General features: G+C 42.5%; 1 protein-coding gene across 23 annotated transcripts in view; it reads right to left on the bottom strand.

Annotated features, from left to right (window-relative positions):
* The window catches only part of CLASP2 (cytoplasmic linker associated protein 2), a 126,523-nt gene extending 121,562 nt beyond the window's left edge, over positions 1-4,961 (bottom strand). For 10 of the 23 annotated variants that reach the window (XM_081164278.1, XM_081164280.1, XM_081164276.1 and 7 more), the window contains exon 1: positions 3,815-4,960. In XM_081164278.1, coding sequence (XP_081020404.1) covers positions 3,815-4,009 — 195 coding nt within the window. In that variant the 5' untranslated portion in view covers positions 4,010-4,960. Of the gene's footprint in view, positions 1-3,814 lie in introns of all 23 variants that reach the window. The other 13 variants (XM_081164273.1, XM_081164301.1, XM_081164295.1 and 10 more) reach the window with 3 other exon arrangements.
* Positions 4,962-18,659: the final 13,698 nt, after the last annotated feature.

Here is an 18,659-nt window from a genome sequence, read left to right as displayed (position 1 = left end):
TCATTATAAAAAATGCTCTAACTTAGAACTGCAGAGCCCACTAGGCCTTTCTCCTGTGATTTATGTCTAGCAGAGACAAATATTTAATCCTTTCTGCTAGTGCATAAGCTAGTGCAGAGCAAGGCTAAGCACTGGGGGCAATGCTGCAAAACCTATATGGAAAAAAATGTTTCAAATCTGAAGAAAATCTAAACAGCAAGCCATAAAGTAAACACAATAATATGGTTTTTTTAAAGAAATGTAATAGTGGGGTTTTCTATTATTCTTTCATTTAACTACCAATGCTTACTAGCAACATTTATACTTAGAAAACATTTTGAGTTGCATAACAGAGGAAAGCTATGAATTGCAAGTAGTTTAGGACCACAAGTGCCTGCAAGCAAGGTGTGGTTTTCTTTCTGACTAATCCCAAGGTGACAGCAGTGTAAACAATGAAAATTCAAGCAAGACACCCTTACTTAAAATTCAGTGGCCTATCTAAAGAAATGCAAATTTCACTTGGTTTCAAGACTAAAATTGAAAAAAGGTCTGCAAAGCTATTCTTTAAAAGAGAGCATTTGTCTTGGTAGAGAATTAAAGGTGTTATTTAGCTTGATAGGGGCTGCTGGGGAAGCCTTGAAAAGACATTTAGCACACTAATTCTACCAGCCTCTGAGTAAAACCTCATACTTTAAGACTAGAAGCATTTGCTCATCTTTTTGAGTTCAAAACCAAGACTACATATTAAAAATGAAACAGTCCAGGTACCCATTATTCCTAGAACTTAACATGATATATATATAAGTAATTCCGTTGTCCCCGAAGGGGGCAATGACAATAAAGATATTATTTTATATATATATATATATATCATTTATAGCAAAATTGCTTAAATATGCTGAATAGCCCAGTCAATCTGAAGGTATCTGAAGAAGTGTGCATGCACACGAAAGCTTATACCAAGAACTAACTTAGTTGGTCCTCTTGGATGCCAGTGCCAGGCTTGTCATTGCTTACAGAGAATACACCAACACTATAATTTACTATGTAAAAACAATATCAAAGAACCAAAGAGTGAGGTCCTGCAAGAAACCTGAATCTCAAACTCTTCCCACCATCCCCTGCCCAGATCCATTCAGGAATTAACTATTAAAGAAACTAATAACAGCAGCCATACAATTAGAAACTCATTCAGTTGATCATCTTTAATCTAATGTATGCTATCCTCTGCCAACAATCCACTTCTGCTATCTATGAAGGAAAAGTAAATCAGCCTCTAGACAGAAGATGGAAATGTTCTCTCATTGGTTTCTGGACCTCTGCTTTTGAATTAAAATCACTATTCTTCGAATGAGTGACTCAGATAAATTATAGTTCAGCAAGTTCCTATTTATTTAGGACTCAACTGAGATGTAGGCTCTCTCACACACACTCTATCACTACAGGTGCTAAAATTAACAGATTATAGAATTAATAGACATATTATTTAATTGTCAGTTATTGCTGTTGTACAATTATAAATTTAAATATATATTTTTTAAATCAAACTCTCCATACAAATGCCACCAATAATATATTGTATTTCTTGGTCATTTGATCCCACTGTTGTAATTTTCCCTACTTTTAAGAGATTTGCATCTATAAGGAAATTTCTGAAACATCCAGAATTTCTGTACACCAGAAGAAACAAAATGATATTTAAATAGAAAAAAGTATGCATCTGATAAAGAGGACTCTCAAAGTTTATAGTATGACACAGATTCATTTTTGAAGCTGTCAGAGGACACAAATTGAAATTGCTGCAATAGACTAACATTACAATCCTAAATCCTACTTATTACAATGAAGATTACTCCCAGGTAAATGGAGTCAGCCCTTTGAGAACTGCATGTTTACTCAAAAGTATCACTAGATTAGCTTGCACTGAACACAGAGGGAACATCCATAAAACTGCACTCTGGTATTTTACTACTTTTACATATATATGCACACACACATACAAAACTACTATGGATTAAGGTTAGTTAGATTTCTTTTTATTTCTTAAAATGTGATTTTAAAGCAATTCTTAGAGTAATGATTTATAGTTGTGAAGTAAGTATTAAAGCTCTGGCTGAAATACTGTACTAACATTTGCATTTCTATATTAAACACTTAACATCTGCCCATCTACAAACATGCTTTTTACAACAACAACAACAACAACAACAACAACATAATAATAATAATAATAATGGGAATAGCTAACTACACATCTAAAACAACAACACCAAAATACAACAACAACAACAACAACAACAACAACAACAACAACAACATAATAATAATAATGGGAATAGCTAACTGCGCATCTAAACAAAACTCAAGCTATTGGGAAATGTGGTATCTTAGCTGTTAACTGAAGAAACTGATTCTAGTACTTTCAAAATATTTACCTTGTTTCTCCATACTTTCTATCGCCATGTAGGTGTTTGCTCCTGTATCTTTCCTTCAAGCTTATTTTTTCTTTACCATTTCTCTTCATGAAGTTGTCTTTATTATACTGACTACTAAATCTAACCCTCTTACAGATCATTCATTAAAGATAAATAAAAAGAGGTTAACTGGGAAACAGTCACTAACTAAAAGCAAGTATGAACACCACCAAGAATCCATCTGTTCCACACACGTGGGTACAGTCATGTGCAGTGTTTTGAAAATCTATGGTACTCACTAATACACAAAAGCATAAACATCTCAATCTCTTTTTGCTATATTGGATTAGGTACTTGCAATATGACTCATGTCTGAATGTACCTGAAGGCACTACAAAAAATTTTTTTAATTAGTATCCAATAATTCGTAGCAACTGCGGGCATGCACATGCATAAACATATATATATATATGATATGCACAGATTATACACACAGATTCATCTCTGGGGAATTTGAGTAATCAACACATCTGAAGCCTGGGTTATGGAGCAATACCGCCACCAGATGACAGGACTGTAAATGAGCTATACAGTAGTTAAGTCACTGACTAGCTACTGAAATGGTCAGGCCCATCACTGGCAGGTAATACGACAACATTCTCAAGTTTTCTGCTGCAATCTCAAAGGTGGTTTTTTTTAAACGTTTTCCACACCTCATCTCTCAATAATTACTATTTTCCTATGTGAAAGCCAAAAAGAAAAGAAAAAACAGCATGGAAAATTCAAGGAGTCACTACAAATTTTCTGAAAAGTGTAATGAAAGACCCTGGGATTAAATTATCACCATAGAGAATAACTCCTATTTACCCTCCAAACTGGACTGTTTCAGCACATTGTTGACTTATCTTAGGCTTTGTTGGCCCTCCACAGAAAGAACTTAATTTGGAAAGTAAACAAAAACCCTTAACAAGCATTGTGTCTGGCAGTGTACTCCTATAACCTACTCCGAAGAAAGCCCAAGTGACTTCTGTGGGACACTCCCAAGTAAGTGAGGCAGCACTGCAGCCTAAGATCAGATCAGCATGATGACACACTGCCAAACCCTGCATATTTTTATATGGAAGAAAACTCCTTGAATCCAATGATGCAAATATATGACTGCAGTCTTAATGGATTTCTATTTGGATGCTGCCCTTTCACTCCCGGGCCAGTGCATTATTTAATTGGTACAATAAGAAGAAATTGGAAAAACAAGCATCTCAAACCTATAAGAAACGTTCTAAAACCCAGGAAGAAACTGGATTTTGGCCCACAGAAGGTTCACTGAAAGGGCAAGCCACAAAGAAAACACTTTACAAAAACGAGGGCCACATAAAATACGTTTCCCGGCTGCACACGAAATAAAGCACAAAAAAGCTTACCTTATAATTACTAGAGTTCACCCATCCTGTCAATTCATCAATGACTTTATCCAGGCGTTGCTGATCCTGCTCAAGATCAGTGGAAACGCTGGGATCGTTCAGATACTCCAGAAATTCTTGGCCGACCTGCATCCTGCGGCCCACATCTTTCTGCGGCACCTGATCGCAGAAGTAATCCATTCTGCTATGCTCCATGGTTGGTTGGAAAGGACCTTCGCCTGAAAACAAACCCCTGATCCGTGTTTATTTACAGCTTATATGTATGTATGTTCGCGGGGAGGAATCTGAACCAGCCCAGAAGGAATTCCAAGGTGCAGTGAAATCCAGGAAAGCTCTCCCTTCACAGTTCCCTTTTCCCAGAAAAAAACCCCAAAAAACCTAGGGAAAGTACCAGTCCTTTGACAAAAAGAGAACATTAAATCATCCCCCCAAAAATGAAGGTTATGATGATGATGATAATTCAAATAACAGTCTCCAGTGATTGCTGTTCCAACGCAAGATCTGAGGGGAGGAGAAGGTGTTTATTTTGGGGTCGGGGTGGCGATGCCCGCGGTGGTTTCCCTCCTGGTCCTCCTCCCACTTTCTTTCCCCCCTCCGAGGTTCTCGGTTGCGATGTCGGCAGCGGCGCGAAGCAACCTCTTTCCCAAGTCCTCCGAGGCCAGGCGAGCAGGGCGGGGAGGCGGCGGGGCACTTTCGGAGAGCATGGGAAGAAGCCAATGGGGTCTCGCTCGCTCCCTCAAGGCCGGCCAGGGAAGCGCCGCAGTTCGCCGCCCAGGCGCCCCTCAGCCTCTCACCGCAGTGAGGAGGAGCAGCAGCAGCAGGAGGAGGAGGAAGGGTGGCCGCTCCTCAGGACCAAGGCAAGCAGGAAGCGGCCGGAGCTGCCGCCGCCGCCGCGTCGCTGCTGCTGCGGGGAAGGCGGGACTCTCATGCTGCGCGCGGAGGCTGAGGGGGAAGGCGAAGGGGCCCAGCGAGCTCGCGCCGCTCTCCTCTCCTCAGGGCGCCGGCGGGGGCTCCGTCCTGTGGAAGTTGCGTCCGCCTCGAGTCGCCGCACGCCGGGGGCGTCGCTTTCGCCGACCAGGCCCCGCCTTTTCCTTCCTCTTTGCCCCGTCCCGCGCGTGCGCAGGCGCGTCCCCGCTTCCCTCAGCGACGCTCCTCCCGACGGCGCCGCCGCTCTCCCCGACCATCACTTTCCTACGCATGTGCAGAAACCCTTCCTCCGCGCCGTCTCTCTCCTTTCCCCTCGCGCCTCTGCGGGCCCGCCCCCTGCTCCGCCCCTTCCAGTGAGAGAGAAAAGAAAGAGGGGCCGCGCGCGCGCACCCCGTGCCTTCCAGCGCCTCTCGAACGAGGCGCCATGCGCATGCGTCCCATGAACCAATCCCTCGTGAGGAAGGTGGAAGGGGGGGTTGCGGGGAGGAGGCCTTGCTTCCTTCCTTCTTTTTATTCGTCGTCCGCTACGGCGCCTGCGCGGCGCGCATCTTTTTCCCGCGCGTATTCAAAGATAGCCCCCATAACGGTTGCATGAAGGGAGGTTGAAGGGACTCCAAAGCAATCCATCCCACTCTATTGCTGCCCGTTTTTCACACGGACACATGAATTTCTAAATCTGTATTTCACACACCGTTTCAAACGCATGCATTTGGAAAGGATCCCTAACCTGGCAGAGAGCAAGAGAGATGACCTGAAATACAGTCCAAAACGCTTTATCAGTACAGGACATAGCATTTTACATCAAAATAAAGGATAACTCTAATCATACAGGACACGTGGCAGCCCTGCCTGAGGCAGGCTTATTGAGGATCTGCCCATCAGCCAAGTGCCTAAATGAATAATTTTTATAAATTAGTGCTTTGTTTATGATCTTCAGTTTTATTCATTTCAATAATTTTACAATATCTTTTTCGAAACTTGACTTCCCCCTCTTTCTGTGGTTCCTTAAATTTGTTTTTTTATATATTTTCTGCCTATTCCAAATTAAATTAATTTACTCATTTATTCATCTACTTTAAATATATATATAGTTTTATAAAAATGCAGGTTATTCCAATAATCCTGCCAATGTTCCTATCTGTTTACAGTTTATTTGTAAATCTTCAATAAAACATTTCCATTCATTTATTTAAAAGGTTTGTTATCTTGATTTCTTATTTTTCCCGTGAGTTTCGCCATTTCTGCATATTCCATAAATTTTTGTATCCATTCTTCTTTCGCTGGGACTTCTTCTTTCCAGGGAATAATTTTTAATCCTCTTGACCCAAGTAGTTGGAAGCTGGAATATTCTGCAATAATACTACCCAAAGCTTTCTCTTTCTCTCTCTCTCTCTCTCCAGGCCAAGGCTCCTGTTTGTGGGAGGAAAGATCGCATTATCCGGCTATTCCAGCCAAAACTTTTTAAAATAACTGCTTATTTAAATTTTCAGGAGTACAGAAACATTAATACACATACAAAACATCTCGGTTGTGAGCTCATCTATACATGGCTTGTCCAATGTTTAAAAAGCGCGGGTCCAAGGGGTTTGTTCCTTGCCCTGCCAGCAGACCTGTACAGAGATTACCTGAGACCCACAGTTAAAATTTTAAAATTTAGTATAAACTCAAATTTTTATAAAGCAGCCAGTCCCTGGTGGGGCCTTCCAGCCACCTTAACCCTCAAAGGCCCGAGGCACGGTGTACCCTCTACCCAGGCCTGCCGGCCTGCCACTTTCCCCCTGAAAACCTGCTCTTTACCTCTGAATCAGAGCAAACATGCATCTGCACGAAACCCAATTGGCATTTGCTCCAGTTCGGTGGCGAAGAGCAGGTTTTCTCTGAGGGAAGCAGAAGAACAAGCAGAAGTGCGGGCGAGCCATCGATCATGCACCAGGACCCGGGGCAATTTAGTGAAACGCATTCTGCCATGGTTGGTCATGTGCCAAAGGAGAATACCAGTCCCGATGGTGGGTGTCCATATGTGTCATGCCATAGATTTCTATGGAATGGCTTTGACTCACTTTGCTAGTTTCCCCGGCCCAAGCTTCCATTTTATCAAGTCATAGGCTGCACACAAATGGCAGAGAATGGTTAGGAAAGGGATGGGTCAAAAGGGACCAGTTTAGGCAGGATCTTGTGTCATAGAAGCACCAAGCCACATCTTCCACAGGTACAGCTTTGCTCCAGAAGAATGTGCGTTTGCGAAAAAGCTCTGAAGAGGCTTCCCTCGCTTTTCTTGTATTCAGACTGAAAGTATACGGTTGTATTTACAATCTGATCCTATGGTTTGGAAGCAGTGGCTGCTAGTCAGCTACTTGCCCAATTGTCCAGTATATTTTGCATTAATGCTGTAGTTTACGGTATTATTGGAAATCTAAAGGGACAGGCTGCTGTGGTTTAGCAAAATAGTGCCAACAGCACAGTACCAAATGTAATTCATTTGGGAGATCCCAGGTGGTTCAGTCAGCTTCACTAGGGATTTCATCCTGTTTTCACTAGAATGAAGACACATCAAGGTAATTCACATGGGACTGGTGAGCTTTCATAATAGGAGTAACTAAACTGTGCTGTCCCCCACAGTCTTGTACACCCGGGTCCTGCTATGCGAGCACTCATTATACGAACCTTCAGTTATCCATGCATGAAGGATTCCTGCCCTAACATCACTGCACAAGTGTCTGATTCAGATATCCGAACATACAAATCATTGCACACTGGGAAAGATCCTCCAACCGAGTGCAATAAGTGTAGTAAGAGAGACATACATTTGGGGGTTAACTTTTCATGGGAATGCTTTGGGATTTTGGGAACGATTTTCGGAAATTGTTGGCTTGCTATGTAAAAACTCGGCTTACAAACCATTTATCAGGAACGGATTACGTTCACATAGTGGGACCTGCATATACAGTATTGGGACTGTTTGATATTTTTTTTAAAAGTGCCCTAGAGATTGAATCAGTAGTCAGGAAGTCAGGTGTGTGGAATACATTAGATTATTGAGGATGATTCAAAGCCCAGCAGACTGCAAAAAGCTCTAAAAGGTCACCTACAAAATATTTGGTTCATCTGAAATAGATGTCATTTTTTGGAAAGCTCATTGTAAATGTCAGATTCACAGAATATTTTTTTTATTTATTAAGAAAAGTATAAACTGTCCTTTGCAAAAAATGCCACAAAGCAGTTTGCCACACAAAACAACGTAACTATTGGCTATTTGGGTGATCTTCAGCCAAAGCAGATTGTTCGGAATCGAATAAGCATAAGCACCATCCTAAATGCATTCAACATAATGTTTATCCATAGACCGTCCACACTATCCTGGACTCTTGAAATATGCAAAGGCCCTTGTTCGGAGAAAGCCTTTGCCTGTATGATTAGATTGTAAGTGCTTTCACACATTATGCTGAACTTGTTCAGGGAGCTAGAGACAGGACCCGTAAATGTATGTTCATTAGCCTGAACATCTTAACTATTTCACTTTTGCTATAAACACATAAACATGGCAAAATAATGTTGCAGGGGAATACATTTGCAGTATTTTTTTAAAGTCTAGTCAAAATGCTGTTTCATTTCTGTGCTTTTTCTACCATTTATTAAGACGCTATCAAGCATGGTGTTTCCTGCTGGGCAGGGGGTTGGACTCGATGGCCCTTGTGGTCTATTCCAACTCTGATTCTATGATATCTTTTAAAATCAGGATTGTGGTATGATTTAAAATCTGTTTGCTGTAGGCACAAGATATAAAATCTTGAGTCAATTTCTGTGCTGACTAGAGACTCTGGCAAAGAACATTATTACTACCTTGCTAAGGTATTGGGTTTAACTAAAATGACTCCCAACAATATGTATTTCTAACCAGAAAGTCATACTAAACCTGTTCGTTCTGCACACGCCCAAACTGTGCTAGAACATTAACTGCTACTGCATGTAGTATCATGTTCTGAAATGTGTAAGAAATATAGGAAAACAAGTGGGACCAGCAACACAATGTTGCAGTGTATCTCCACCCCTTAAGAGGAATGCTTCTTTTCAGAATTGGGAATTTGAAGAATGGGGAAAAGACAAAGGGCACTTCCCCATCCCCCCTTCAATACCATCTCCTTTGCTCTATAGCATTACATGGTCGTTGGCTTTAAATTGGAACATAATAGAGTTACGTCGTGGAGAAAGGGCGGGCGTCTAGTTCTAGAACGGCAACATCCCTGTACAGTATAGTGCATAGGAAGAGATTTTAACCTCATGACACACATTCGCACCCCTGGCTGCCACTGATAAGCTTTCAGGGCCTTGATCAAGTCATTTCTATTCCATCTTCCATGTTTCTTTTTTTGAGCTTTCTAAAGGAAAATAGACATTGCCAAACTAACATTTGGCATTATTGGAAAGGACACCACAAGATAATGAAAACCAGAGTAATAAAAAGAGTATACACCAGGAGGTGGAGATTGTACCTGAAATATACTCAGAGTCGCAAAGTGATTTCATGCTCTTTATTCAGCTCATAGTGGTGAGGAGGAATGAATGAAAGTCCCCTCAAAGTATCTGCTTTATATACATTATTTACACAATGGGCTGCACATGATTGGTTAATTCTGGAATTCTACTGTAAGCCAATCAGGTTGTGGATTCACTTATATCTGGAGCATGGTTGGGTGGTTCCTGCCCACCAATCATACTGCTGCATTGTTATTGGACCAATTAGACTGCTGCAATTTGGATCCTATTGTTCTAGGACCAATCAGACTGCTGCAGTTTGGATCCTATTCAACTCAGTACATAACATACCACTCCAAATGTTGCCCATCAGCCCCAGCCAGCATAGCAAGTGGTCTAAGATGAGGGTTGTGGTAGTCCATCAATACCTAGAAGACCACAGATTCCTTATCTCTCTTTAAATCAGGGGTGGTGAACCCATGGGCCAAAACAAAGCCTATCCTAATGCCCCATCAACCTCCAACCATATTTTGCAGCAGTGGAGTCCGACTCGGGAGAGAGGGTCAGTGATTTGCGGGGAACTGTTTCAGCCAGGAGTCAAGAGTCGGAGGCAGGGGAGGCTTCAGAGCAGGAGGGCGCAGCATAGGATGGGTCGGAAGAAGAGGAGAATGAGGCAGGTCGGGCAAGTGCTTCCACACCTTTTCCTGTACCACTTTCTCCCAGAACCAGGAGGGGACTGAAAATGGAGGTGCAGAGGACATTGCCACGCGGGCGCAGTCTCCAACTGTGTGCACACAGCTCATTGGGGAAGGTACATGAACTGGTGGAGGAGGATTGGTCGCTGTTGCTGCAACTGCTCCAGAAAACGCAGGCCTGGGAATAGCTGCCTAGATGCTAGATTGGCATGCGTAGATATCCAGAGCTGTAGAAGCGACTGTGAGTTATGTTTGATGATAAAGAGTGAACTATATGCTGTGTACATTGTGTTGGCTTGAAAGCACCCTTGACAAACAGCATCACTTAAAAAGAATAATCAGAGAGGAACCAAGCAGAGTCCAGCTGTGATGGTAGGGACTAGGAGCAGCTTCAGGTATTCTTTGCCCTCTTGACTTGGAGTGCATCTGGAGTGTTCGGAAAGCACTGGATGAACACCAGAGCAGACTGGAGATCTCTGCCCACATCCTCTGTTCTCCAGAAATTCACAAGCACCAAATCATTTTTCTCTTAAACAATAGTGAACGCAGTAAATGAAGAATTCACTTTTATCAGTGGTTCACTTGTATCACTTCTATCAGTGGTTCGGTGCTCATTTCTTCTCCTTCCATAATAGATTTTATCTTGAACAATCGTAAACACAGTAATAAAGAGTCCGCTTGTGATATACCAGCAGTTCTGTGCTTGGACGCTGTTCCAGTAATCTGACATTTCGTCACTAAAAAGCTTAGTCATCGAGCTGTCAAAATCAATTGTAACAGAATTGCACTGAATTAACAAGTAGAATAAGGAAAAATTAAAATTAAAAATAAGTTGAGAATGCATAATTAAGGCAAACCTTTGTAGTAAATGATATACAAGAGAAGACAGTATGTAAATGGCTTAAAGCAGGGATATATCTGCAAGAATAAAGGTGAGACAATAACTATTCACACATACATAGTTAATACCCCCTGTCCCACTATTACAGAAAATCCCATAGAAACCTACCTGTCCCCATCTGCATGTTTCCATCGGGAGGATGTATATCAGCCGGGGTAGGTGGGTCAGAAGGAGAATCTGGAACGCTAGCGCAGAGGCCTTTTATGCACACAGGAGAGTGTCGGGTGGCTATGCACTTTTATTTTGTCCATGGACTAGTCAAGAAGGAACACAGCCCTTGAGCTTCGCTGAGTTGCCATCAGGCTTCTGTAAACTAGGTTCTTGTCAGGCAGTGTTTGGGGGGTGGGTGGGGGTGTCTTGAACAACAACAACAAAAGGATTCTTTTCCCCACTCCCTTTTAATTTGCAGACTTCTGTACTTCGGCATAGCTAGGGATTTCTCCAGGGAGTATAGAAACAATTGCCTCATATTTGGGTGGCCCCGTTTCATTACGAAAGAGAGAGGCACTCAGGCAAAAGTTCAGCGATCAAGGGAGCGATATTCTGGTTAAGGCATGAGAGACAATAGCCTCCTTTTCAGCTGCGTAGGGAAAAGATGACTCGGAGACCCCTAAGTACATCGTTGGCAGCAAAATCTGAGGCCCTGATTGATGCCACGTTTCAAATCAGATTTTTCTTACTCATTATTTCCCTAGGTCATAGTTTGCATTGGACAATTAGCCATTTTATTTCGAGAGACAGCTGTGTGAGATTAACTCTGCTCTTACCCTCTCAGAGAATTCTTAGCACTATTTTCAAGGACACAATAATATCCTTTATTTTGGGGTGGGGTGTAATGTGCTGCCCATCGGTATATGCTTCCAGGGGAGTGTGCAATTAAAAGGGGGGAAAGCATGGAAAAAAAACAGTGAGTTGACTAAACCATAAAACACCAGTTAAAACCAGCTCTTCAATCAGATTAAACTGCCTGGGCAAATAAAAAAGCACTTCACATGCCAGGTACCACAACCAGAGAGGTCCTATTGATGATCACTGCCCTAACCTCAGAAGAGAGTCTCTGATGAAGATCATCACATCTGGGCAGACTCATTTGCTAGAAGGTTGCTCTTAAACTGAAGTCTTTATAGCTACCGTCAATGACCAGCACTTTAGCTGGATAAATTGTTTCAGGATTATCTGAAATGCAATAATAGAAGTACAATGCAAATAAGTAGCTGAGTACTAAAAGGAAGAGAAGTTTGATTTGTATGCTGTATGGTATTGTGGATACGCTAATGAGCTGAGCACTCTGGGCGAATTCATTGTTGTCGCACAATTCTGTTTTGCTGGCTTCCGTGAATCGTTTGGCATACCTAGCATACCAATATAATATGTTAATATATGCCTGTAGTTAGCATGTGTTACAAAATCTGAAACTGGGCAGTGTTGAATAACGAGAATGTCAAACTTTAAGGATACAATCCACCGGGAACTTCTCTCCAAGCAATGCTAAGGCAAAAGGGAATTGCATAAATGTGCTCCTTTGTAAGAAGAACACACTGTTCTTGCACAGCTCCCTTTCAGATGGACTTGTGCAGGAGAACTTCCTAATGAACAATGTACTTTCCACTCAATGGGGGGAAATGTTAAAACAATATGCTGTACACCAAAAGAGGAACTATTTGCCCAAGATGCCCCGTGCTATTTATGGAGCTAGCGTTTGTTGGAAAGTATTTGGTGACGTGTTCCAAATTTGCTATCGAATGGCATTGCTCTTTACAAAATGTCCATGTCTAGAGATAATAACAACTGAAGTAGTTTCTAGATTTATCAGCCACGATCAATTTTGTGAAAATAAGAAGAGTGGAAAAGCAAGTCATTTAGTTGGAAGAAAAATGATATGAGTATTGTAACTTCATTTCAGATGCCATTTCATAAATAGTGTCATGCCTTGCAAACCTTTGCACATCCTTGCTTGAGAAAGCATCAAGGAAGCAAATGGGTGTGAAACCACTCATTGAAAGAAAAATGACTCTACATTCTGCTTTTCTGGCTGGTCTGCTGGTGAAGCAATGCATATACATTTGGTATGATTTCAATTAAACTCTGTATGTATTACAATCTGGGCGTGCATTTGAGCTGATACTGAATTCCTGGACACCTACATAATGTTAATGCACTTTTCCTTGGCACGCTGAACCCCTGTGTCTTTTTTTTCTGACTACACTTGGGCTCCCTCTCGTGGCCCAAGGAAATACAAGAAAAACACATTTCCATTTTTTATATACAGTATTTGTGTGTGTGTGTGTTTTGTAGAGCCAAAGCATTCCTGAACATTACTCATATGCTGCCAATAAATTTTAACATTTATCAGTAAACCCCTCATGGTCATGGTACCCATCAACTTGACTAGCATCCTTGGTCACATGTAATCTTTTCCACTCCTTGGTGTATGCTCGTGTCACATCTGATAGATTGGGGTCACTATTTTTAAACAGCGCTGCCTTGGGAAAACAAATGCTCCTAGGTGGAATTCCAGAGAACAATCATTACTAGGGAAATATGGGCAATGTATTGGGTCTTTGCATTCATACTTCTCTGGACAGCTGTGGAAGCAATTTTTAATGAACAAAACTGGAGGTTGGCAAACCTACATGAGGACATATTGCCCTTTCTTCCCTAATCTGTGCTATGTAATTTGCAAGGAATGTATAAATTACTTGGCAAAAGCCATTTCAAGACAGGTTGAATGTAAGCATTTTATGTTAAGGAACAGAAGAGAGGGGGAACACAGAAGGAACATGCAGCGCTGCAGCAGATTTTTACAATTGTCAGCAATTTTGCAATTGTCAGTTTTTTCCATTGTCACTTTTACAATTGTCATCAGCGGAAGGAGTGCGAGGGAAAGTTGATTTGTAGGGTGAGAGAGATAAAGAACTGGCCTCCAGGGTCAAAAGTGTTCCCCATCCCCACTTTACACTGATTGGCAGCAGCTCTCCAGGATTTCAGACAAGCCTATCTGGAGATGATGGGCATTGAAGAAAGCATCTACCACTGAGCTACACCCCTTTCCAAATTGGATCAAAATTATTGAATGGATGTGATATAAGAGAAAGCCACTTTTCTCTGCACTTCACTATCTCCTAACATCTGCACTTCACCCTTTTTGCAAATGTGTAAACGGTATTTGAAAACACCTTTTTTCCTGAAGACTGTGACCTTAATCTCATCCACTACTTTCCTTTCCCTTTTCCCTTATGGCCTTGTCCTTTTAGATTACAAGCCTGTGTTTTGTCTTTTTAAAAAGGGGGGGGGGTCTCATCCTTTTAAAAAGGGAATTTGTCCTTTTATTTCCAGTCGCTGCATAGCTCTTGCTTCTTGAAATACTTTATAAATGACTTAACAACCATTAGGTTATTATTAATATATTGGTTGTCAACATTTATTAACCAACATGTAATGCAATTACTCTGGATATGTCTTTGCACCTTTGAGATTGCGTCAGAAGGAATCTATAGGAAAGCATGACAAGACATGAATGGTCTAGTGAGGAATTAGCGGGCCGTGAGAGGGGCTGCTGTGTGTCTTGAAATATTGTTCCCTGGTTTATATATTATTAAAACTGTATCAGTACAATATAAGATGAAAATCAGGGTAAATCCCATCCCAAGGGAGTATACTGTCTATATGGGCTCTAAAAACCAGCAAGGGGGTTGGGGTGGGAAGTGATTTGTGCCAACCACCTAAAGTGTAGTAAAAGCATCTGTTTTAAAAGCCTGAGAAAATAAAAAAAGTTTTCATCGGATGCCAAAAAGAGCACAATGTAGTTATGCAATCACACTCTGCACCTTTGAAACAGGGAGGACCTGTTCCGCATGAATTCTCATTGCCAATGTATGGGAACTGATGCACCAGAATTTCATGATGCAGCTGACAAGTATATGGTAACCCTAGAAACATCAGCCTTCCCCAGAAAATGCAGTCCAATTCCTTGGTTCTGATTGACTGACCAAAGAGAAGGGCAGTTTTTTGGGGCGAAACTGTGAACCTGCAGGTGAGTGAACCAAAGGCTCATTTTATGGGGTGCTGTGAAATGTGGGATTTTCACCACCAAAAGCTTCAGAGGACCATTTGCCATGTTTGCACTGCTTTCGAGAGAATCGGACGTCAAGGGGATGGTATCCACAATATAGAAAATACTCCTCCAAAATCCTACAAACCCCCTCGACATAATCAAAAAGCAATGGGAGGACGACATAGGCTATGAGATTAACCCCACCCAGTGGAATAGAATGTGGTCTAAACCTCCCTTTAAATCCATCTAAGCAAAATAAAAGAACTGACTCTGAAACTCATTTACAGATTGTACCCAACACCACAGAAACTGGCACTGATATGCCCAGGAGCCTCATCAAAATGCTGGAGAGGATGCACCTCCACAGGCACATATCTCCACATGTGGTGGGAATATCGCCAAGTCCAACTCTTCTGGACATCAGTTATACAAGAAATATGCAAAATACCTAAGCAAGTATTAGAACTGGTCCCACTGAACATCTTCCAAGATAATAATGCCCACTCACATTATAAAGAGCTCATAACCCACCTACTCTCAGCAGCCATAACCAGACACTGGAGAGACCTGTCAGTAGTAAGCCTGGACCAATGGTATCAAATAGTATGGGAAACAGACTTATTAGAAATACTAACCAATAAACTGAAATGGACGTGGGGACAAATAGAAGAAGCCTTCATCCCGGTATGGTTCCCCTTTATCACATGCATAGCCCAACAAGACAACAAGAATCCACCGACAGCATACAAATCAATCTGGCTAACCTGATCCAAAAATCTACACACACACCCCGCACTCACTCACTCTCTCTCTCACACAAATCTCACTCCAGCCTAACAAAGACAAGCAACCACTCCTTAGGTCACCCCCAACCTCTCTCACCACCAAGGAAACACAACAAGTGAAAAGTAAGAGAACCCACATAAGTGACGTTGACACAAAACCCCACACGTACACTAAGTAGTAGAAGCATGTCACTGATTATGAGGTTTTTGACTGGCAAATGATGCTTAGACCAGTGTTTCCCAACCTTTTTTGGGCAAAGGCACACTTGTTTCATGAAAAAAATCTCGAGGCACACCACCATGCCAGATGGGGAAAGGTCACTTTTTACTTTTTACAGCATAGAAGGTAATGGTTAGGCTAGCATCCCTCTTCCAAATATGCTAGGTTTTTATTTGCAGGGACTGTTCTACATGGGAAAGCATTCAGCACTGTCATTCTCCCATCTGCCATCTGAATTGGTACTATTCTGGGTCAACTTACTCTGCTGCATGTGTAGATGAAAATGGCACCAAGTGTGGGGGAGGGGGCAGAACAGGTTTCAGATACAGGATATTAAGCATACACGTACTTCAGATTGAACTGGTTGCTTGCTTTGCAAGTTTTCATTTCCCAAATGACTGCCTTGGCAAGCACAATACCTACCAGGCTCAACGCCGGTCTCGCGCTGCCGCTTCCCGCGCTCTCAAGGACCCGGGAGGAGGAAGGCGTGAAGGGAATCCCGAAGGCGCGAAAACCTCGCGCATGCGCAGGCCTTCCGCCTGCGACAGCCCAGTAGGCCGTCCGAAGCGAGCGGCGATGGGATGTGGGAGGGAGCTCGCTCACCGCCCCGCGTGTGCCTATGTGGGTCACGTTACAGCCCCGTGACGTCAGCGCCACGCAGGCAGCCACGCAGGCAGACGGCGAGAGCCCCGCGCTGGGCGGCCTCTCCTCGCCGCCGCCGCCCCGCCTCTCGCCGCCCGACTCGCCCGCCTCCCTCCCACAGCACACCAGGCAACGTCTCGCGGCACACTAGTGTGCCGCGGAACACCGGTTGGGAAACACTGGCTTAGACGTACTGCAACAATATAATATAGAGCTGCCAATACTTCTCATTCACTGTTTTTTATTGAAAAAGAAAAGCTAATCTTTGACGTGTTTCTCAACGTATTATTTGAAATTACATTTGCTTTTATTGCCAAAGGAAGAGAATGGTTATTGACATCATTTTTACGTGTTTGTATCTGTTTTACACAGTTTATGTTTTTATTAGTGAATTATACTCTTTTGGAAGACGTGTGTTAATTCTGTTGTTTGAATCTCCTTTGTACTTTTGTCTTAATGCATGGTGACTAAATTTGATTAACAAAACATCTAACAAATCATTTGATTATTTTGATTATTTATTTATTTTTGCACCTGATGTCATCAGAACAATTTAATTTTCATTTTACAGCCGGGTTTCTTATGCCTCAAAATCCACAGTGGATGGAGAATTTGACTAACAAATATTGGCACTGAAGTAATATAGTCATGAATCATGCCTGTTGTTGTACATGGCTGATACTTGAGGCCAGTGTTTAAAAACAATATATATTTTTTTTTAATTACAGTGCCATCTGTCCAAGTTCTAAAGGAGGAAACCAATCTAGATTCAAACCAGAATGCAAACTCTGAGATCTATGGGCACAGGGTGGTATACAAATCTAATAAAATATTGTCCTTTTCATTGTTGTGGGTGGACATCCAGAACAAACACAGCTCCTAACCCCAAGAGCTGATATTAGCCCTCTTCCTAAAAAATGTACCCCACTAGTTGGCAGGGGCATCCCCCTTCCAAAGGCATTCCCAGCATCATTGATATCGCACCCCCGTGGCTGTGAGGACTCATAAATGACCAATTTACTCAGATTCTGATCCTCAATGGCTTTCTCCACAGGAGCAGAAACACGAGAACAAGGCCTTTTCCACAGTAGTAATTCAGAGGCCTCAAATATGGAATAAATATTCATAAAAGGTAAAGGTAAAGGGACCCCTGACCATTAGGTCCAGTTGTGGGTGACTCTGGGGTTGCGGCGCTCATTTCGCTTTATTGGCCGAGGGAGCCGGCGTACAGCTTCCGGGGTCATGTGCCTAGCATGACTAAGCCGCTTCTGGCGAACCAGAGCAGCACACGGAAACGCCATTTACCTTCCCACCGGAGTGGTACCTATTTATCTACTTGCACTTTGACATGCTTTCAAACTGCTAGGCTGGCAGGAGCAGGGACTGAGCAACGGGAGCTCACCCCGTCATGGGGATTCGAACCACCGACCTTCTGATCGGCAAGTCCTAGGCTCTGTGGTTTAACCCACAGTGCCACCCGTGTCCCATAAATATTCATAGATGTACCCATATCTCAATATAAAGCCATGTGTCTGAAAAAGTACGGGAGAGCAATCCGGAAGGCATTTTGACTCTCCCGGCAACCTCAAACATTCCTCTGCAGTAAGGGAGGCAAATGGGGAAAACCCTCCTGTTTTCTTTTCTGCTTACAAACCCCATCTTAAGGGGGCATTTGTGTAGGGATAGGGTGAGCCTAGGACCCAGATTCAGGAACAAAAGTATGAAGCATTCCAGAAGAACGGCCACGCTTTCCAGGTAACAGAAACAGCGACCATTTTCAAGTATCCTGGCCGATGGGATTTCTGCTGCCATGATGTATGATTTTTGGGTGGTCTTTGGCTAATGTCAAAAGGCTTTAAAGGTTCCTGCACCCCTTTGTTCAGGGTCTCTCCCTCCTTGGAAGAGAGGAACTCTGTTGCAACAGAAAAATAAAGATCTGCCTTGCTTTCCACTGGATCCTGCCTCCATCCAGTCTTCTCAGAGTCCCATGGGAGAGTTGGGCAGCAAAAGCCAAACTCCAATCTTTACCTCCATTTCTTTAGACACCAGGGAAAAAGATTCCTCTATAGTCAGAAAGCATTATATATGACGGGGCGGGGCCATTTTGTTGATGTTATTTTTTGGTGTTTTTATGCCATAAGCCGCCCT

The sequence above is a fragment of the Podarcis bocagei genome (genome assembly GCF_964188305.1).
Source record: "Podarcis bocagei genome assembly, chromosome: 12".
In the NCBI taxonomy this organism is placed as follows: domain Eukaryota; kingdom Metazoa; phylum Chordata; class Lepidosauria; order Squamata; family Lacertidae; genus Podarcis; species Podarcis bocagei.
Note: the sequence above shows the minus strand (reverse complement) of the source record. Positions and strands in the feature narration are given on the sequence as shown.